General features: G+C 46.3%; 1 protein-coding gene across 1 annotated transcript in view; it reads left to right on the forward strand.

Moving 5' to 3' along the window:
• Nucleotides 1-18,849, forward strand: part of CUL4B (cullin 4B) — a 1,392,627-nt gene that overhangs the window by 393,095 nt on the left and 980,683 nt on the right. The window contains exon 12 of the mRNA XM_069612678.1: nt 4,690-4,882. Coding sequence (XP_069468779.1) covers nt 4,690-4,882 — 193 coding nt within the window. The remainder of the gene's footprint in view (nt 1-4,689; nt 4,883-18,849) is intronic.

Genomic DNA, 18,849 nt, shown 5'->3' on the forward strand with positions numbered 1-18,849 from the left:
GATTCCCATACAGTGACCAAACATCAAGCCAGCCCTGGGAAAAGATGGTAGAACCACCATTAAGTGAACAACAAAGGGTGGGGATTTTTTATGAATTTATAAACAGAAATACCGCGCATTAGCGATCCTGGGTATCTATAGAGTACAAAATATTTGAATTACCAAGTAGGTATAAAGCCATTGTACAGAAAGGGCGGAAATATCAGTATGAGACTTAACACTAGTAAACCTGTATGTGACACATAAGGATGGTCACACGACCAGACAGACTTTTTTGTAATTAAACTATGGACCACCACTGATTACAGTGGCTCTCTATGTATATCTAAAATTGCAGACGTCCATAGACAATCACCTGAATGATCTTACTGTTTTACCTACAGGAGCAAACTCCAAGGAACTTTACCCATATGACAGTGAACCCGATCCTGTCTCTTCTTAAAGAAATGAAGCAGAGAAAACAGGTGAAAGAATATGCCAGTTTGTTCTGTATGCAATCTATAAGTAAGTGATAATGATTAAGTGTAAATAGATTTGGACACTAGCATTCATTATCTACTTACTTTCAGATTCCAATAAGAGAGATCTTCAATTAAATTCAAGTTCTGTTCACCAGAAGGAAAATAAGAAATCAGACTATTCCGCAATGAGCACAGGTAATTTAATATATCCTTCGACTCTGCGGATAGACTGCCCACTATAGAAGTACTTAAAGACTGATGCTAGCTCCACTTTCTTTTTTTGTTTTACCTTTTACCTTTTAGGTTTTAGGGATTGAATCAACAAGGCCACTGGATACCCGAAAATAGCCTCATAATCTGCAAAGATTTGGAGACCATATAGAGAATACCCCAATCAGCAGTATTCATCCTGAAGAAAGCGGCCACTAAAGAATCCCGCTGAAACCGGTTGACCATTAGTTTAGTAGTACTGGCCTGATAACCCAGACTCCGATACCCCACATACACAGATGAAAGGGCTTGTATAAAAAAGAATTATCATTGCTACTTACCTCTATCCCCATATTAGGCAAAGAGAGAACTAGCTCTTTTTAATTATATTCTTTGACCTATGGTCTTTTGAATTTATTTATGATAAAACACACAATTTGGAGGCGGCAACAACCCCCAAAAGGTGTGCACTTTCTTTTAGAAATTAGGAAAGTAGTGAGAGAGGAAAGGGTCAGGACCTCCACATTCCATTTGTAGTCGGCACACCAGCACCAACTAGGGCTGGCATCGATACCATAGGAGGTTCTTTAACACAGGGCTAATAAGATTATCGCTAGGGACCCAGAAGTAGGAATAACTTTTTAACAATCATCCTCCTGTTATTTGTGTGATACAACTATCTTTGTAAGAGACAGGAGGCGACCACCTATCGACTCCTTTTGTTATGTAATTTCAAGGGTGTCAATCCCATATATTGCTCACCCACACACATTGTGCTGTATCTAACCCATCTGTTGGACACTGGGTTGGTCTTCAATTCCCTAAAGGTTCATCTGGCTGCTCTGTCACCCTACACCACATCACAACAAAAGGTGTCGTGGTGGAAGATACCGGTGATTAAATCCTTTATGGAAGGGGTTAAGAGGATTTATCCCCCCATTTCTCACCCAGCTCCCGGGTGGGACCTAAATGTGGTTTTGGCTAGGCTCATGGGAGCTCCATTTGAGCCTATGCATAAAGCAAGTCTAAAAGACCTAACTTATAAAATGGCCTTCCTAGTGGCTATCACTTCTATCAGAAGGGTTAGCGAACTACATACACTTTGTTCTAGACCCCTTTTGTTGCAGTCCACAGGGATAAGGTAGTTCTGTGCACGCACCACAGATTTGCGCCCAAATTCATCTCGATGTTCCATGTGAACCAATCGATTGAACTACCCACCTTCTTCCAGAATCCCACTAGCATGGCCGAAAAAAGCCTACACACACTGGATGTACGCAGGCAGTCATGTTCTACCTGGAAAGAACTAAACCACTGAGGAAAACAAACCAATTTTTTGTTTCAGTGGCAGCTGGTAGAGAAGTGGATCCCGTCTCTAAATCAGATATCTCAAGGTGGATTGTCAAATGCATCACACTATGTTACTCTTGCTAAGGGAGAACTGCCCTTCAAGCCCAGAGCACACACTACTCGAGGCACTGGGGCTTCCATAGCTTTCAATGCAAATGTTCCCCTTCTGTCCATTTGCAAAGCGGCAACCTGGAGTTCTGTACACACCTTTTCAAAACACTATTGCCTAGACGCTCATTCTAGGTCTGATTCTCAGGTGGGACAAGCGGTATTAAGACATCTTTTCTCTATTGTTCCTTCTCACAACCCACCTCCAACTCCGGGTATTGCTCGCTAGTCTATGCACAGCATGTGATTCTAAGCAGATTAACAAGCATCAGAAGACATGCATTACTTACCATAACAGCATTTCTGATGATTGTATCTGCTTAGATTCACATGCGCCCTCCCTGCCTCCCTCGCTCGGGGTGGTAGGGACATAGACATCTTACTACTTCTCTCTTCTTTGTGTACTAACTCACTATAGCCTTGGGCTCCCTCATGGCAGATAAAATACAGTCGGAGGGACCGCGGCGCGTGTGGGATTTTGGGTACACTACACGTCATGATAGGGATAGTGTTACAGACACGCCTATGCCGACGCCCCCTTTCGGTTCCCAAAAGACAAGATGCAATACTCTGCGGTTACCACTGGATGTCGGACTATATGCACAGCATGTGACTCTAAGCAGATACAATCATCAGAAATGCTATTACGGTAAGTAATGCATGTCATTTGTGACCACGTCAAGTGCACGCTTTTTGCGCAAGTATATGTTTCCAGATCACCTAATTGCCCAGCAGCAATTCCCCTGCTTATCGCAGTAAGCAAGCAACTAACTGCTCCAATGCGGCGCGTAATCACCGCACCTCTTCACTCGGCACCTCAGATAGTTTGATGGAGAATTGTCTGCCGATCAATGTCACTTGTGCATAGGGGAGCATGTATCACTTGGGCAAGGGAAAATGCGACTCAAAGGCACAAAAAGGCCTGCAGGAACTGCAAAAAGAGCATCCAACCCCAGCCTAAAATAACCAGGGTTTTCAAATGCAAGTACAGTATTCTCAGGATTGCTCACGGTAGCAGACAGTGTAGACTCCAATATGGCTCCAATAAAGCTCTTGAGTATTAGCAGCATAAACACAGAAATGCTTGGTGGCTCAAAGGCACTGCAGCTCGCAGTCGCCACCCCACCAGACAGATCTTGAAGGGTCAGGAGCATCTAACTGCCAAGCTTTTAGGCGACAAACTGTATCAAACACAGTAGCACGGTACCTGCTGCATCAGTTGGCTTTCAGAAATGTTCAATGGCTCTCTCTGTGGCAGATAAGGGTTCCCGTTATCTAGTTAAGCAAAGGATGGACCTAAGCGCACATATGCGCTATTGTATTCGCAAAAGGAGCAAGGATTAGGATAGTAGTATCTGTCTGTTGCAGCAATGGACACGATCCTAGACTCCTCGCACTGTTTAGCAAAAATAAACTCTCTTCAAGGGTATTATAGGAGTCGTTTACACTGCATGCAGAACACTCGTCACCCGGCAAATCGCTAGGTGTGGCCCCCACTCTTCCCACACAAGCCACATCTGCAGGTTCCAGAAGCCTGTATCGGTTTATCTCTCAGGTTGAACTCTTGAGTGGCACCTGGTGGCTCGCCGCACACGGCTAGAACAGCACAGCTCAAGACACGAGACCTATAAGATATATTCTTTCTCTAAACAGATGAGCACACAGCTGCCACTGCAATGAGCTTTCGCACAAGGTGCGGTTTGTCTTTGGCAAACCCTAACCTTGAGAGGAGGGCCTCTTGGGGGTACATCCTAGAGTTCTGGATTATGCAATTAATATGTGAAAAGAAGTTTGTAAATCAGAAACAAACTAGTACACATAATCTGGTAAGGGATACAGTCTAGGACTTGCACCATGACAAACTGCCACAGTGTATTAAGCAGGCCCTCCCAAAACATGATCCTAGAGAGCACTACATTATCAGTTTTATTTTTATTGTTGAGAATAAATGCATATTAATTTGTAGAATCTGGTAATTTTAATGGAAAGAGGATTGCATCAGGATATCTGCAGTCTCCTTTTGGATTTTCCATTTTAAGTTTTAACGAACGGTCAATACACCTACCAGAATCTAGATAATATAGCAATGAATATAGATAACCAGCTCTCACCGAATCGAGCACAACAAAGCCTTGTTAAAAGTTCAGATTACTTTAAGGCCATTTAAAGACTATAAACATTTAACTCCTGCATGGCCATGGGGTGCTGCCATCCTGTTTCACTGTGTAACATTCAATGGCCCTTTTTGCTTCTTCATTTCTCCTGCCACCAATAGAAGAGCACAACCGCTATCCTATCCCTCTTACCTCACTAACCCACCCAACCCACTTCCTTACAGAGCCACGTGAGCGCCTGGAGACTGTGCAAATGGTAACAGTGTGTGGTATAAATCATAACATGGCCTAAATTAAGCCACATCATAGTAAAGATTTGTCTTAAGCCAATATGGTCCCCTTAAAAAACAAGCAACTTTTTGAAAATAACAATGTTTTTTCCTTTATCTTTGTCGTTAGGGTAACATCATGTTTCAGGTCTTTAATACTTTATGAATTTGTTACAGGCCTTCGGCAGTACAATTGTAATAAACCCTGAAAAGGATAGGACCATGGTCCAGGAGCTGCTAGATTTCAAGGATAAGGTGGACCATGTAATTGATGTATGCTTCCTGAAGAATGAGAAGTTTGTCAATGCAATGAAAGAAGCTTTTGAAACCTTCATTAACAAAAGACCAAATAAACCTGCCGAATTGATTGGTAAAGTTTGTCTTGTAGCTTTCATACTGTTAAACTACTTGTTAGTCTATGAAAGCTAATGCATGCCATGTGTCTAATTGATCTTACTCTGCATGATATGCTCTATACATATATGTAGCTCAAGTGTTTTATAAGCGCCTTTATTATTGACTTTCCAACCAGAAATATCTGCTAGCATAATCTTTCTAAGTTCGTGAAATTGTCATTTGGGGTTTAATTGCGTGATACTATTAATTTACAGGTTTGTCATGGGTAAAGTTTAGGAGAATATAGGGTGGCGACCCCTTACCAAGCATGTCACTGAATATGACTTTACTGACATTCTGGACATAGGTCCATAATAGGATCATATCCTACCATTTCATACATCATTAAAAGATCCCCTTTTAGCCGAAACCGAAACCCTCCCCGTTGCCAGAGGTATGAAGTGATCTGAACAAGAAATACAGGCCAGCTGCTAATGGATTTTTTCCTCCCAGATATTCCTCATCTGACATTTCTATTATAGCACAGCTGTTCTCTAGAATCTTTACTGCCGCCAGGGGGTGCAGCGCGGCTCCTCGTCGGCTCCCTCAGACATCTCTACGGGGCCATTATAAATGGCGGCGTTGAGCGCTCTGTGCCCTTGGTTCCTTTTTTCCATGCACTCTGTTCGCTAGTCGAGAACACGCTTGTCAAGCTTAATATTTTTCTTCAGCGCCATGCCTAGTTAACCTTGCGGCTGTCATTTTTATTGCATTTTTTTATTTATAAAGCGCGCTAAGCCCTAGCGCATCAATGGGCTTTTTCAAAACCAGTTACACATCAGACATACTGCATAATACATAAAATATTCTCCAGCATGGGGTCTGGCATGGATCTACCTGCTCATTGATATTCCCTGTCAGGCCGGGAATCCTCAGTAAAAGAAAAACAGTTTCACTTTCACTTACAAACTGTATTTCTCTTCTAAACCAGTCACTGTCCTCTGGGTCATACTGTCATTTGGGGCCAATGACAGTCCTCTCCCTAAGTCCCTCCCCTGGCAACCATCTTCAGATTTTTACTGCAGGCTTCAGTGTCGAGAGTCCTCGAATTTTGCTCCGTGAGCTACTTCTATGGTTTTACGTGTTGCTATTTTTGTTCGAAAGGAGCCTGTGTGCTCTGCTCTCCATCTGCCGACAGCGGGGATCTGTTTGTCAGTGAATTTCAGCGCCCTTCAAGGGCAAAGATCGTCAAAGTTTTCTTCATCCATCGGGCCTACTTCGCGTATCCGACTGACTGAGGAGAAGGAAGGAAGGTCCCTCTACAAGCTCCGCACCAGGTGCGGGCTACGAAACGTGTTTGTGGAGGACAAGCATTTCCAGTGCCTCTGTCTTCACCCTCACCACAAGGAAGGAAAATGCAAGATCTCCCTCAGCTTCTCCAAGTTGACGACAAAGGATCGGTACTATAGGCTGGCGGTGTCATCACCTCCAGAGTTGCAGTGTTGGGATTAAGTATTCAGGCCAGGAGGGAGTCTTGTTGCAGATCAGTGGGGGCTAAATGGGTGTTAGCATCGCAAACCTGTTGTTCCCACATTCCTTAGTACCAAAGTTACAATGTGTTCCCATAGAAATCCAATGTTCACAATTCCTCTTAAGATGGCATCCCTGCAGGTCACTGTCTAAGTAGTTATTCGGAACTAGTATTTGGGCATTGAGGACTATAAAAGCCCTGCCCCCGCAGTAACACGCTCTTCGCGCTAGTTCCGCTGAGAACGGTGCAACGCTACCAGCGCTCAGCTCACAGACCTGCAAGACAATAGAAAAAAGTCATTTTAACAACTTGCTAAGTTAACTGAAAAACTACAGACCTAAGTCTTCAAACGTACCTGAGAAGAATTTCCGCAGTAGCAGTCCTCCGACATGTGATTTTTAGTATCCGCAGCTTCTCAGTTCAGTCAGCAGTCCTCTTCCTCAGCCGCAGCTTCTTCGTGAAATCCCCTTGTCCCTGAAAACCTGCAAACACAAGGTACAAAAGTTAATTAATGTGACGTTGTGCTTAGGCCTGGCAGCCTCACGTTCATCATAATATTTAATGAAAGCATAAACCAGGAAGTTCTACCTGTATGGACTTTCCTCTAATGGCTTTTCACTGTGCTGGTTTGGTTACCTAGGAGACCGGAGCTCGTGCGGAGGGGGGAGAAAAGGACGGTTACAGCTGGGCGTATTGAGCGGAGCCGAATATGAACCGCTGTGGGGCAGACGAATAACTGGGGGTGAGCGAAGGAGTTAGTCGGATTCCTGCCAGCAGCCTGTTGACAGAGGTGCTGCGGAAAGGAGGAAGTCAGAACATAAATTGTAGCGGTCGTTATCGCACAGTCCTGACATAGACCCGAAGGCTGTTGCTGAGGCTTATGGTGACTGAAGGTACGATGAAAGCTTCAAGGTAATGCGAAGCCGTTAAATAATGAGGCGATTGCCAACGCCTAACCTTGGCTGAAAACGCTGTGCTGTCAGACGAGGACGGCCTTGATGAACTTTGTAACAAACTCCTGCTTGACGAGTAAGGGACGTGTGATGAGCCCCAGGCGACCGTGGTCGCTGTGAATATTTAATGAACTCAGCACCCTTACACATATTTAATGATCTCAGCGCTGTTGCGCTTACTAAACAAAATTCCGCACCGTTACGCTTATTTAACGAACTCGGTGCCTTTGCGCTTATTTACCGAACTCGGTGCCGTTGCGCACACAGTTACTAGAAGTTAATACTGAGAAGACGAGTGTTGTCGCCGCAGAAGATAGGAGCGAAAACTCTGTTGCACCACTTACAAATGCAACAAGCCCAATTACTAGAAGTTACTAATACCAGAAACAACCCTCAGGTGCCTACATCTGTGTTGCAAAAATACTCGGGGAAGATCCCGCATATTTTTTTGTAAATTTCGAAAGGGTAGCTAGAAACGCTCAGTGGCCAGCCGAGAGATGGTGCCATTACATCGCACCATTGATGACCGGTGAAATGCAGTCAGCTTATCAAGCCGCAAACCCAACGGGAGACACCCCATATGGAGATATGAAGAAAGTGGTGCTGGAGAGAATGGGTCATGATGAGGAAACATACCGAATCAAGTTCCAAGAAGTCAAATTGGTTGGAGAGGAAACCCCCAGACAGTTATTCTATAGGGTAAAGGAACTGGCGGTGAAATGGTTACAACCTAGTTTGTCAACTCCAAATGAAATTATAGAAAGAGTTATCTTGGAGCAGTTCATTGAGGCCCTTCCCGGTCCTGTTCAGAGATGAGTCAAGCAACATCATCGGCTGTCTCTACAGGAAGCGGTAGATGTGGCCTCAGCTTATCAGAAAGCGGGACAGGGCCGGATGATCTCGTATACCACAGGGTATAAATCACATACATCGATAAATAAAGCTGTGCCACAACCAAGATGGCCTCACTCCATGCTGAGAAAGTCTGAAGGGGGAAGACCTAATAGTGAGGGCCCTATCAATTTGGTCCATCTACCACAACAGTTCGAGGACCTCAATGTTTTGACTGCGGAGACTGGGGCCACCTTGCCAGATTTTGCCCAAAGAAACCGAAAACGGAACCAATGGATGTGGGGGTCTTCGACTCCTTAAAAGAAAATGAATATTTTGAGCAAGGCCCTGGCAGGCAGTCGCAATACCTGTATACTTGTGAAGCTGAGGTGGATGGAAAACCTGCAACTGCCCTAGTCGACTCGGGGAGCCTTCAGACCGCATTGACATCGGAGTTGGTAGGTGAAAGTTACCATTCCTCCAGGGAAATCCTGGTTCGCTGTGTCCATGGGGATGTAAAGGCTTATCCATCAAAGAACATCCAGATTAAGTTGGGCGGGGAGACATTGGGTGTGAAGGCAGCCGTACTACCCACTTTACCAAAGCCCTTATTAATTGGGTCCGAAATACCTGAATTTCCCAAGTTAATACATGAAATTGAGAAGAGCTGGTGGGAAATGGCCCCTTTCAGTGCAGAAGAAATCTCCGCCCCATCCTGTAAACCACCTAAGAGTAAGAAATTAAAGATAGTCCTAAAAAGGGAATGGAAGAGCAAGAATGTACTTCCGTTAGCAGTTGATTGGCGGTTGGATGAGGATGGCGATAGTTTTAGATCCGCTCAAGAGCTGGATCTATTACTCCAAAATGCACGAGAGCGGGCGTTAGAAGATCCTACGGGACAAGGTCCACATTTCATAAAAGAGAATGGGTTGTTATACCGAGTGAGTAAGTCCCGGAGTGGTGACGATTTGAAGCAACTTCTAGTTCCAAGAAAATATTATCAGACAGTCCTAGAAGTAGCTCACTTACAAGTTGGGGAAGGGCATCTCGTAACGGAAAAGACTACTAGGAAAATTTTTGATAGATTCTACTGGCCAGGGGTATACCAACGAGTGGTTAGGTTTTGTCAATCCTGCGAGGAATGTCAGAAGAATAGAGTCAATATAAAGAAAGCCCTGTTACGACCTATGCCACTTGTTCTAGAACCTTTTAGTCGAATTGGACTCTATATTGTCGGTCCTATAGACCCCACGAGAAGAGGCCATAAATACATCCTCGTTGTGGTAGACTATGCCACTCGATACCTAGAAGCTTTTCCCTTAAAAGCCACTAATACGCAACAGATATGCAACGTATTGATTCCCTTTATTGGACGAGTGGGGATTCTAAGAGAAATCGTCTCAAACCGGGGATTAAACTTTATATCCAATGTCTTGAAGCAAGTCTGTGATACCCTGAAAATTGAACATCTAAAGACAGCTGTTTGCCATCCACACACTGATGGATTAGTCGAACGGTATAATCAAACTATTAAGCTGATGCTAAGGAAGACAACCTCGCCAGAAAACAGGGACTGGGACAGGGTGTTGCCATGGATATTAATGACCCTAAGAAACACTCCCCAATCATCAACAGGAGTCTCACCTTTAGAGTTACTGTTCGGAAGACCAGTAAGAACTTTATTAGATGTTCTGAAAGAAAATTGGGAGGAGCAACCAGATCAGGAACTAACTCTAACAGAATATGCTTCTCAGCTACAAGAATGAATCGAAAAACTACAGGCTATAGCTAGAGACAACCTTCTTCAATTTTCAATTGAATCAAGAAAGAAATGACAACCAAAAGGCCCAGTTACGTACTTTTAAAAAAGGGGATCAGGTGCTAGTCTTGCTGCCCACCTCAGACAACAAGATGTTGGCCAGCTGGAAGGGACCTTTTGAAATTCAGGAAGTCCTGGGGCCTTTAACGTATAAGGTGAAGCAACCGGGTAGTAGACTGTCTTGTCAGACCTATCATGTAAATTTGCTTAAAAAGTGGATACCTCCAGTGCAAAACATTGCTATGATCACTAATGAAGTACCACCAGAAGAAAACTTCCCTCAAATTAAGGAGAGTATAGGTGTGGAAAGCTTAAACATCAACACTGAGTTGACGGCACTGCAAAAATCCGAACTGTCTCTCCTCTTACAAGAGTTTGCCGAGAAATTCTCCTCACTTCCAGGAAGAACTAAACTGACTTGCCATCGAATAGATACTGAACCTGGGTCTATAGTAAGGTTCAGACCTTACCGAATACCTGAGTCAAAGATAAAGGCCTTCAACCAGGAAGTACAGGAAATGTTAGATTTGGGAATCATTGAACCATCATATAGTGACTGGAGTTCACCGGTAGTCCTGGTTCCAAAGCCAGATGGCAGTGTGAGGTTCTGCATGGACTTCCGGAAATTGAATGAAATTTCTAAATTTGATGCTTACCCTATGCTGCGTATAGAAGACCTGCTAAATAATCTAGGGAAGGCCAAGTTCCTGACCACCATTGATTTAACCAAGGGTTATTGGCAGATACCGTTATCACCGGCCGATAAGGAAAAGACGGCCTTTGCTACTCCTACCGGCCTATACCAGTTTACGGTGTTGCCCTTTGGTTTACATGGGGCACCTGCTACATTTCAAAGGTTGATAAAAGGTCATGAAAATTACGTCGGAGCATATCTTGATGACATCATTATCTATAGTCACTCCTGGCAAGAACATCTGGTTCATCTAAGAAACGTACTCGCGACTTTGAAAGGGGCTGGATTACACATAAACCCTAAGAGGACCTATGTAGCGACATTTCGTACTAAATATTTGGGATACTATGTGGGCCAGGGAATGATTAAACCCAAAGAGGAGAAAGTGAAGGCTATCAAGCAGTTGGAAGTTCCCGGAAACTCCAAAACAGGTGCAGGCCTTTCTAGGATTTGTAGGGTACTACAGGAGGTTTATCCCGCATTTTTCTACTTTAGCTACTCCACTAATAGATCTGCTGAAGAAGCCCACTTTACATAAGAAAGATTGGCAAACAGTTGAAACACTAAAAGCCTTTAATGCTTTAAAAGAGGCCCTGACCAGAAGAGCTGTTTTACACTGTCCAGACTTTAAGTCTCCAATTCTTCTTCAGACTGATGCATCAGGAACGGGACTCAAGGCAGTTCTTCTCCAGAACCAAGGCGAAAGTGAAACGCCAATACTATTCATCAGTCGGAAATTGTTACCGCACGAATTAAGTTACCCGACGATAGAAAGAGTGTTTGGCCGTCAAGTGGGCCATTGATGCTCTTGGGTATTACCTGCTTGGCCTAGAGTTTACGCTAATTACAGATCATGCTCCCTTGGTCTGGTTAGCCCGTAACAAAGACTCAAACCAGAGAGTACTCGGGTGGTTTCTTTCCCTCCAGCCCTTCTCCTTTAAAACTGTTCATAGACCTGGAAAGCTGCTGTCACAAGCTGATTATTTATCCAGAGCAGAAACCCTTCCCGAACGTAAGGGTTTAGTAGAGGGGGTGTGACGTTGTGCTTATGCCTGGCAGACTCACGTTCATCATATTTAATGAAAGCATAAACCAGGAAGTCCTACCTGTATGGACTTTCCTCTAATGGCTTTTCGCTGTGCTGTTTTGGTTACCTAGGAGACCGGCGCTCGCGCGGAAAGGGGGAGAAAAGGACGGTTACAGCTGGGCATATTGAGCGGAGCCGAAGATGAACAGCTGTGCGGCAGACGAATAACTGGGGGTGAGCGAAGGAGTTAGTCGGATTCCTGCCGGCAGCCTGCTGACAGAGGTGCTGCGGAAAGGAGGAAGTCAGAACATAAATTGTAGCGGTCGTTATCGCGCAGTCCTGACATAGACCCGAAGGCTGTTGCTGAGGCTTATGGCGACTGAAGGTACGACGAAAGCTTGAAGGTAATGCGAAGCCGTTAAATAATGAGGCGATTGCTAACGCCTAACCTTGGCTGAAAATGCCGTGCTGTCAGATGAGGACGGCCTTGATGAACTTTGTAACGAACGCCTGCTTGACGAGTAAGGGGCGTGTGATGAGCCCCAGGCGACCGTGGTCGCTGTGAATATTTAATGAACTCAGCACCCTTATGCATATTTAATGATCTCCGCGCCGTTGCGCTTACTGAACAAAATTCTGCACCGTTGTGCTCATTTAATGAACTACGCGCCGTTGCGCACACAGTTACTAGAAGTTAATACTGAGAAGACGAGTGTTGTCGCTGCAGAAGATAGGAGCGAAAACTCAGTTGCACCACGAACCGTTCAGCCAAACGTTGAGTTACTGGACAAACTACGAACCCTGATTTAAAATTGGAGCTGAAAATATGGGGAAAGTATACAATCTGACAGGGACACTGAACCGAAGTATGACCTTGGGTTAGGGAAATAACGATATTGAAGAACCAGAGGGGATTTAACGGAAAAAATCAGTTAAACTGTTACACGTTAAACACAAAAGAGAAGTTGTTGGGAATCTGCAACCTGAACCAAGATCCTAGTGTCATATACAAGTGTTTAAGGGGCAAGGACTTAAAGGAACAAAAGGAGCGGAGCAAAGTACGAAGAATAAAGTTACAGGAAGAGACGAGAAAAGAAAGAGAAAGAGTCAGAGCATAAGAGACAACTTTAAAGTCGGATTAAAAAAAATAGCAGTCAGGAAAGGAATCTCTGAATAAGAAAAGGAAAATATAAAAAAAAAAACCCTAGAGAACTTTTAACTCTTACCTGAACTTACCTTCAAGACATCCTGGTGCGAAAGTTGGAGAAGCCGAGAAAAGACGTATCCTTTTTCCAACAACCTAAAAGAGAGAGAGTTATGTTAATAAAATCATTGGGTTCTCGTGGAAATCCATACAAAAAGTTTCTGTTGGCTCAGAGTTTTATTCATTTCATTCAGTTACATTGTTACACAACCTGCTAAGTTAACCGAAAAACTACAGAGCTAAGTCTTCAACGTATCTGACACGAATTTCCACAGTAGCAGTCCTCCGACAAGTGATTTTTAGTATCCGCAGCTTCTCAGTTCAGTCAGCAGTCCTCTTCCTCAGCCGGAGCTTCTTCGTGAAATCCCCTGACCCTAAAAACCTGCAAACACAAGGTACAAAAGTTAATTAAAGAACATTAAAACATTATAACGAGTGAAGATAAAAGACGCGCTTATGTACCTGAAGCTCCGACAAGCTTTTCCAAGTGTCCCTAAGTCTTTCCTCAGAGAAGGTGCCATTGTTTGGCAACGAAGGCACGCTGTGCTGCGCGCCTTTCCAAAACTATACCTGAATGCTTACCTAAAGGGAAGACTGCTTGGTTTTTCTTCATAAGTCACCAGCGCTACCCAAGGGAAAATCCTCTCTTCAACAAACCTGCAAAAGAAAGAGTGAATCATTAGATCAACGCCGAGAGAGCTCTCTCCTCAGAACTTTATTTATTTTTTCTCTCAGACTTTAACACACTATTGACTAAAGACTATAGATCCCGCCAAGAGTCGAGACACTTACCTTCAGTGGCTTTTGAAAGTCTTTCAGCCTGAGTTGTTGTTGATTCTCACCATCAATGCACCCTGTATGAAAGCAGGATGAAGACCTCCTGAAAAACAAAACATGAGTAAGGAGCAGAACGGGGCACACAGAAGCTTTAGGGAAGTCAGGATGGTGGGGGGAAAAAAGGGGAGCCATAGCATTGTGATCACATATTTGATTCCCGTATTCCCCCATATTTTTTTCTTTTGACATGGGGGGAGGGGAAGGGGGGGTAAATCCTGTTTAAACCAGTATTGGTTCATTTACGCTCCTTTGGGGACAAGGTTGGCGTTGCAGGCGGCGTGGCAGAACGCCAATGCCTCTACCCCGTGATCCGAGCAGGGTCATGCCTCACCCAGCACCAGCCAGTCCGAGGAGCAGGCTTCTAAGTCCTTTGAGGGTTCCTCACCTGTGGGGGCTCGGGACAAGGCCAAGCACAGCACATCCAGTTCCACTGGAGTTGCTGTGCAAGCGGGCCCTGCGTTGGGCAGGGCGCGCTCAATATCCCCATCCGCCTCCATCACCAGCCAACGATCGAGCTCCTCCTCCAAGAGGAAGTCGCCCAACCCAGCTAAGCTGCGATAGAGGCCCGAGACGCCAGGGACGGAGGAGAAAGTGGGCCGGACTGCCCAAGAAGGCCCAGCAGGCTCAGGAAAGGTCTTGGTTGACGATTGAGCTGGTGGCAGCTGCTCTCACGAAGGCACAAGGGGCTGTCCCTGTAAAGGTAGCCCCCACACCGTAGAAGGTGTACTTACCTCCGAGGCGAGAAACCACTGCACTGAGTTTGGCGAAGTCTGCTGGTAGACCTGAGAAGAGATGCCATCGCTGAACCCAGCTCCAACCCCTCAGGATGGAAAAAAGGGGGTGGGGACAAGGAGGCCCAACTCAAACCCAGGCCGTGCCCCAGGCCATGTCAGTTTCGTCCATGGACGAGGACCTGGAGTCCTCGCACACGGTCCAAAAGGACGTGAAGGACAAGGACAGACTGCGTAGGGCCTCGTGCTCAGATTTCGCCAGCTCAGCGATGGTGTTCTCACTGGACATCCTTTCTACCCTACACACTTGGGTGTCAGAGATCCAGAAGAGGATACTGCAAGGCCTGGTTCCTATGGCCCCTAATCAGCCACCAGCAAAGAGAAAGCGTCATCCAATGCACTATTTCAGCCTCCACATCTGCGCTGGGAACTTTATCCCCCGTTGGACCTGGCCGCAGGTACGGATACGGCCACAGCAACGACAGATGACGATATCGTCATGGTAGCAGGGTCTCCTCAGCCGAGGACATACCCACTGCATGAGGTTGGGTCGTTCCATTCTATGGTCGCAAAAGCCTCCGAACTTTTCCAGCTTAAGCCTGAGTAAACCACAAAGGAAGGTTTCCTTTACTAGAGGCGTGAATCCAAGAGGAAGACCAATATGATAGTGCCCTTTCTGGGTGACGTGTGGGCGGAGGGCCTGGCCATTTTGAAGAAGCCTTGCACGTCTCCAACCAAGCGGTATAAGCTGGAGAAGTACCACGCCATCACAGTGACACTGGACATCGCCGATACAGGGTTCTGTCAGATGGGTAAGCAGTGTTTGCGTCGACGTCAAGGTTGGATGAAGGCCACAAATGTCTGCCAGGCGGTCCAGACGAGGGTATTGGACATGTCATTTGACGGGGATGACCTCTTTGGGAAGGCAGTCAAAGAGTCACTACAGGCCATCAAGGCAGATACGGAGGCAGCCCGTTCCCTGGGCACACTCTAGCAGTATTACTCTTCCTTTCACTCCTCCTCGGGCTAAGTTGAGCAGATCGTCCAAAGGTTTCTCCTCATACCGCCAGCCCTCTAGGTCCACGACCTAGGGAGCCTACAGAGGTCGTTCCCAGGCCTACGGTGGAGGTGGGCAGCTCCGCCGTCGCCCGCAAGGCAAGATGCCGGTGTCAAAGCAAGCCTGAACTGGCCAGGATGTCCCGTGCACCCTGGTGGGAGGTTGGCTGACTGGATTTGTCAGCGAGTGGGAGAAGATCACCACTGACAAATGGGTGCTGGACACTCGCGGTAGCCCGGCAGGACCAGCACATCCCTCAGATCTTGGAGGAGGTACGGGCCATTCTACGAAAAAAGTGCCGATAGAGCTGGTTCTACAACGACTCGCGGGCTCCAGAGTCTATTACAGATATTTTAGTCAAAAAGAAAACCGGGAGCTGGAGGCTTATTCTAGACCTGCAATGTCTAAACAAGTACCTCAAGTCCCAAAAATTCAGGATGGTCCCGTTGTAGCATGTGCTTGGCTAACTGGAAGGAGGACACCTACTTCCACGTCCCCAGCCAAAAGAAGCACCGAAGGTTCCTACGCTTTGTAGTGCAGGGACGGCGCTACCAGTTCAAAGCCCTCCCCTTCGGCTTGAAGTCAGCCCTTGGGGTGTTCACGAAGTGCCTGGCACTGGTGGCGGCCCATCTACGACTACAAAGGATACACGTGTACCCGTATCTCGACGGCTGGCTCATCCGGGCCATGTCGCAAGAGTTAGCCGTCAGACACACAGATGACCGTCCAGCTGCTGACTGATCTGGGATAGTCCATCAATTATCCAAAGTATTTTTGACACTATCGCAGAGCGCTCTGTTCCTCTGAGCCAGGCTCAATACAGTCTCCTGCCTAGCGTATCCCTCTGAGGAGAGGGTAGCGGCCATGCTTGGGAAAGTGCAACGACTGTTGTCATTGTAGACTGCCACAGTGCGGACCATCAAGTCACTGCTCAGCATGATGTCCTCTTGCATTTACCTTATCCAGCTCTGCAGGTTGCAGATGCAACCTCTTCAGTAGTTCCTGGATGCTCACTGGATACAGGTGTATTGAAGCTTTGCAGGCAAGGTCCCACTCGACGAGTTCCGTCGGGCGATAAGGTGGTGGGGCGTTCATTCCAATGTTGCCTAGGGCCACAGGGTTTCAAAACCTCCATACCAAGAAACGGTCACCATGGATGCTTTCCTGGAAGGCTGGGGAGCCCACACCGTACATCTGCACGCCAGAGGCCTGTGGCTGCTGGAGGAGAAGGATCTCGCCATCAATATCTTGGAGCTGTGGGCAGTGTACTGGGCCCTCAACTCATTCTTTCCGTCTCTGAAGGGCAAAGTGGTGAGGATCTTCACGGGCAACACCACCACGATGTTCTACATCAGGAAGTAGGGGGGCACTAAGTCCCCAGCGCTCTCCAAAGAGGCACAGGACTTGTGGCACTAGGCCGTCGGCCAAAAGATGTACTTCACCTGGCGGGAGTCAAGAACACCATTGCAGACTCCCTCAGCAGGGAATTGTGTTCCTGCCATGAGTGAGAGCTTCAGCAGGACCAGGTGAACCGCATCTTTATCAAGTGAGGCAGACTTCAGACCGATCTGTTTGCAATGGCTGCGAACTCCAAAGGCCAGGAGTTTGCCAGCAGGTTCCACCAATCGAGGAGCATGGGGAGGGGGGGGATGCGTTCTCCTTCCTGTGGGATGGACTATTCCTGTATGAGTTCCCGCCGTTGCCTCTCCTGCTACGATATACACTCAAACAGTGCTGATACAGGATGATACTCATGGCCGAGGCAGATTCGGTACCCGGACCTTCTCAGCCTTTCGGTGTCACCTCCGGTCAAACTGCCAGTAGCCCTGGATCTTCTCACCAGAGAAGGAGTTGTAATCCTGTATCACGACCCAGGATCACTGAACCTGAGGGCTTGTCTCCTGCAGCCCTAGAGGTTATAGGATAAGAGTTGTTATAGCGGACTGCATGGAGGTCCTTGCCAAGGTCAGAGCATAGTCGACTTTGAAGTGCTGTGGTCACAAGTGGAAGCATTTCGCTGCGTGGTGCCGGTCACAGAAGATTACCCCTGCTTTGGGTCACTGCCCCAGAGATTCTTCCATACTTGTTATACTTGGCCTGGACCGGACTGGCACACGCCTATACAAATGTGCATCTGGCTGCTATCTCCTACTACAACTGGTCTGCAGTACGATCTTCTCTTTGGTCTCACCACCTCGTCAAGGAGTTCCTCAAAGGACCGTTTCGATCTTTCCTGCTGGTGAAGGCTCCTGGTCCAGTGTGGGATCTCAACGTGGTGCTGTCGAGGCACATGGGGGGAATGGGGGCCCTTCGAGCCTATGCATCAGCCACTTCTTGTTCCTGTTGTGGAAAAAGGTGTTCATTGTGGCCATCACCTCCGCCAGGAGGGTGGGTGTTAGGCAACATTTGGAATAGTACCCTCTGGATGCACTACAACAACCATGACCTCCTGGCAATAGGAACCCAACCTTTGGTATAAGTCTGTACTACACAGGTTGGTAGTGTGGTTGAGCAGCCAGGCTTATCTCAAGAGGGGTCAATGTGAGCAGTAGGGAAGTTGCACAGATTCAGTGGCAAGTATCCAAATAAACACTTGTGCACAAGGTTTCTTGATTAACCAATTATTAATTTAACAGTCGGTTTGAATAAGCCTTCAGAAGGGGAAATATAGTAGTAACACACAAATATACTCCAAAATGCATATTTAGTTTCTCTAAATCAGCAAATACCCTTTTGGGATGGCCCACACACTTCCTACACCCTCAGGTGACTTAAATAGCTAGGACACTGTGGACATTAATATATCACTGTTGCATTTAGAGCAATACTTAGAAGCATGTCAAAGAAAAGGGTCATAGAATAAAACAAGAGCACACACAAATATTCAGAAGCAGGTAAGTACTTTTGATCCCCACCCAATGCAAAGTAAGTAAACCCCGTCCTGGAAGAAAAGGTAAAACACAATGTCAGAGGACAGAAGTTATTCAGGGAGCCAGGCCAGTCAATGTCAATTGGGCAAAAGTCTAGGTGACCTGAAGCACTTCTTGTAGGGGAATAAAAGTCTTGCACAATGTTTTAGAAGTCTTTGTAGAAAAAGTAGAATCAGTGTCTGGCCACAAGCTGGTTAGGCTTGTGAAGTAAAGATGTGAGAAACTCTAAAGAAGCAACCAAGACGAGTCTCAACTGAGATCAAGGAAGGCTACCACAACAAGAAGTAAGTTCTCTTAGACTGTACAGTACCTTTGGTTAGAAGAAATGGTTCCAGCTGGCTTCTGTTCCTGTGTGGCTCTGCAGGTCCTGTTAGTGTGCCTCAGTCG

The sequence above is a fragment of the Ambystoma mexicanum genome, chromosome 5p (assembly GCF_040938575.1).
Source record: "Ambystoma mexicanum isolate Mex_15411 chromosome 5p, UKY_AmexF1_1, whole genome shotgun sequence".
In the NCBI taxonomy this organism is placed as follows: domain Eukaryota; kingdom Metazoa; phylum Chordata; class Amphibia; order Caudata; family Ambystomatidae; genus Ambystoma; species Ambystoma mexicanum.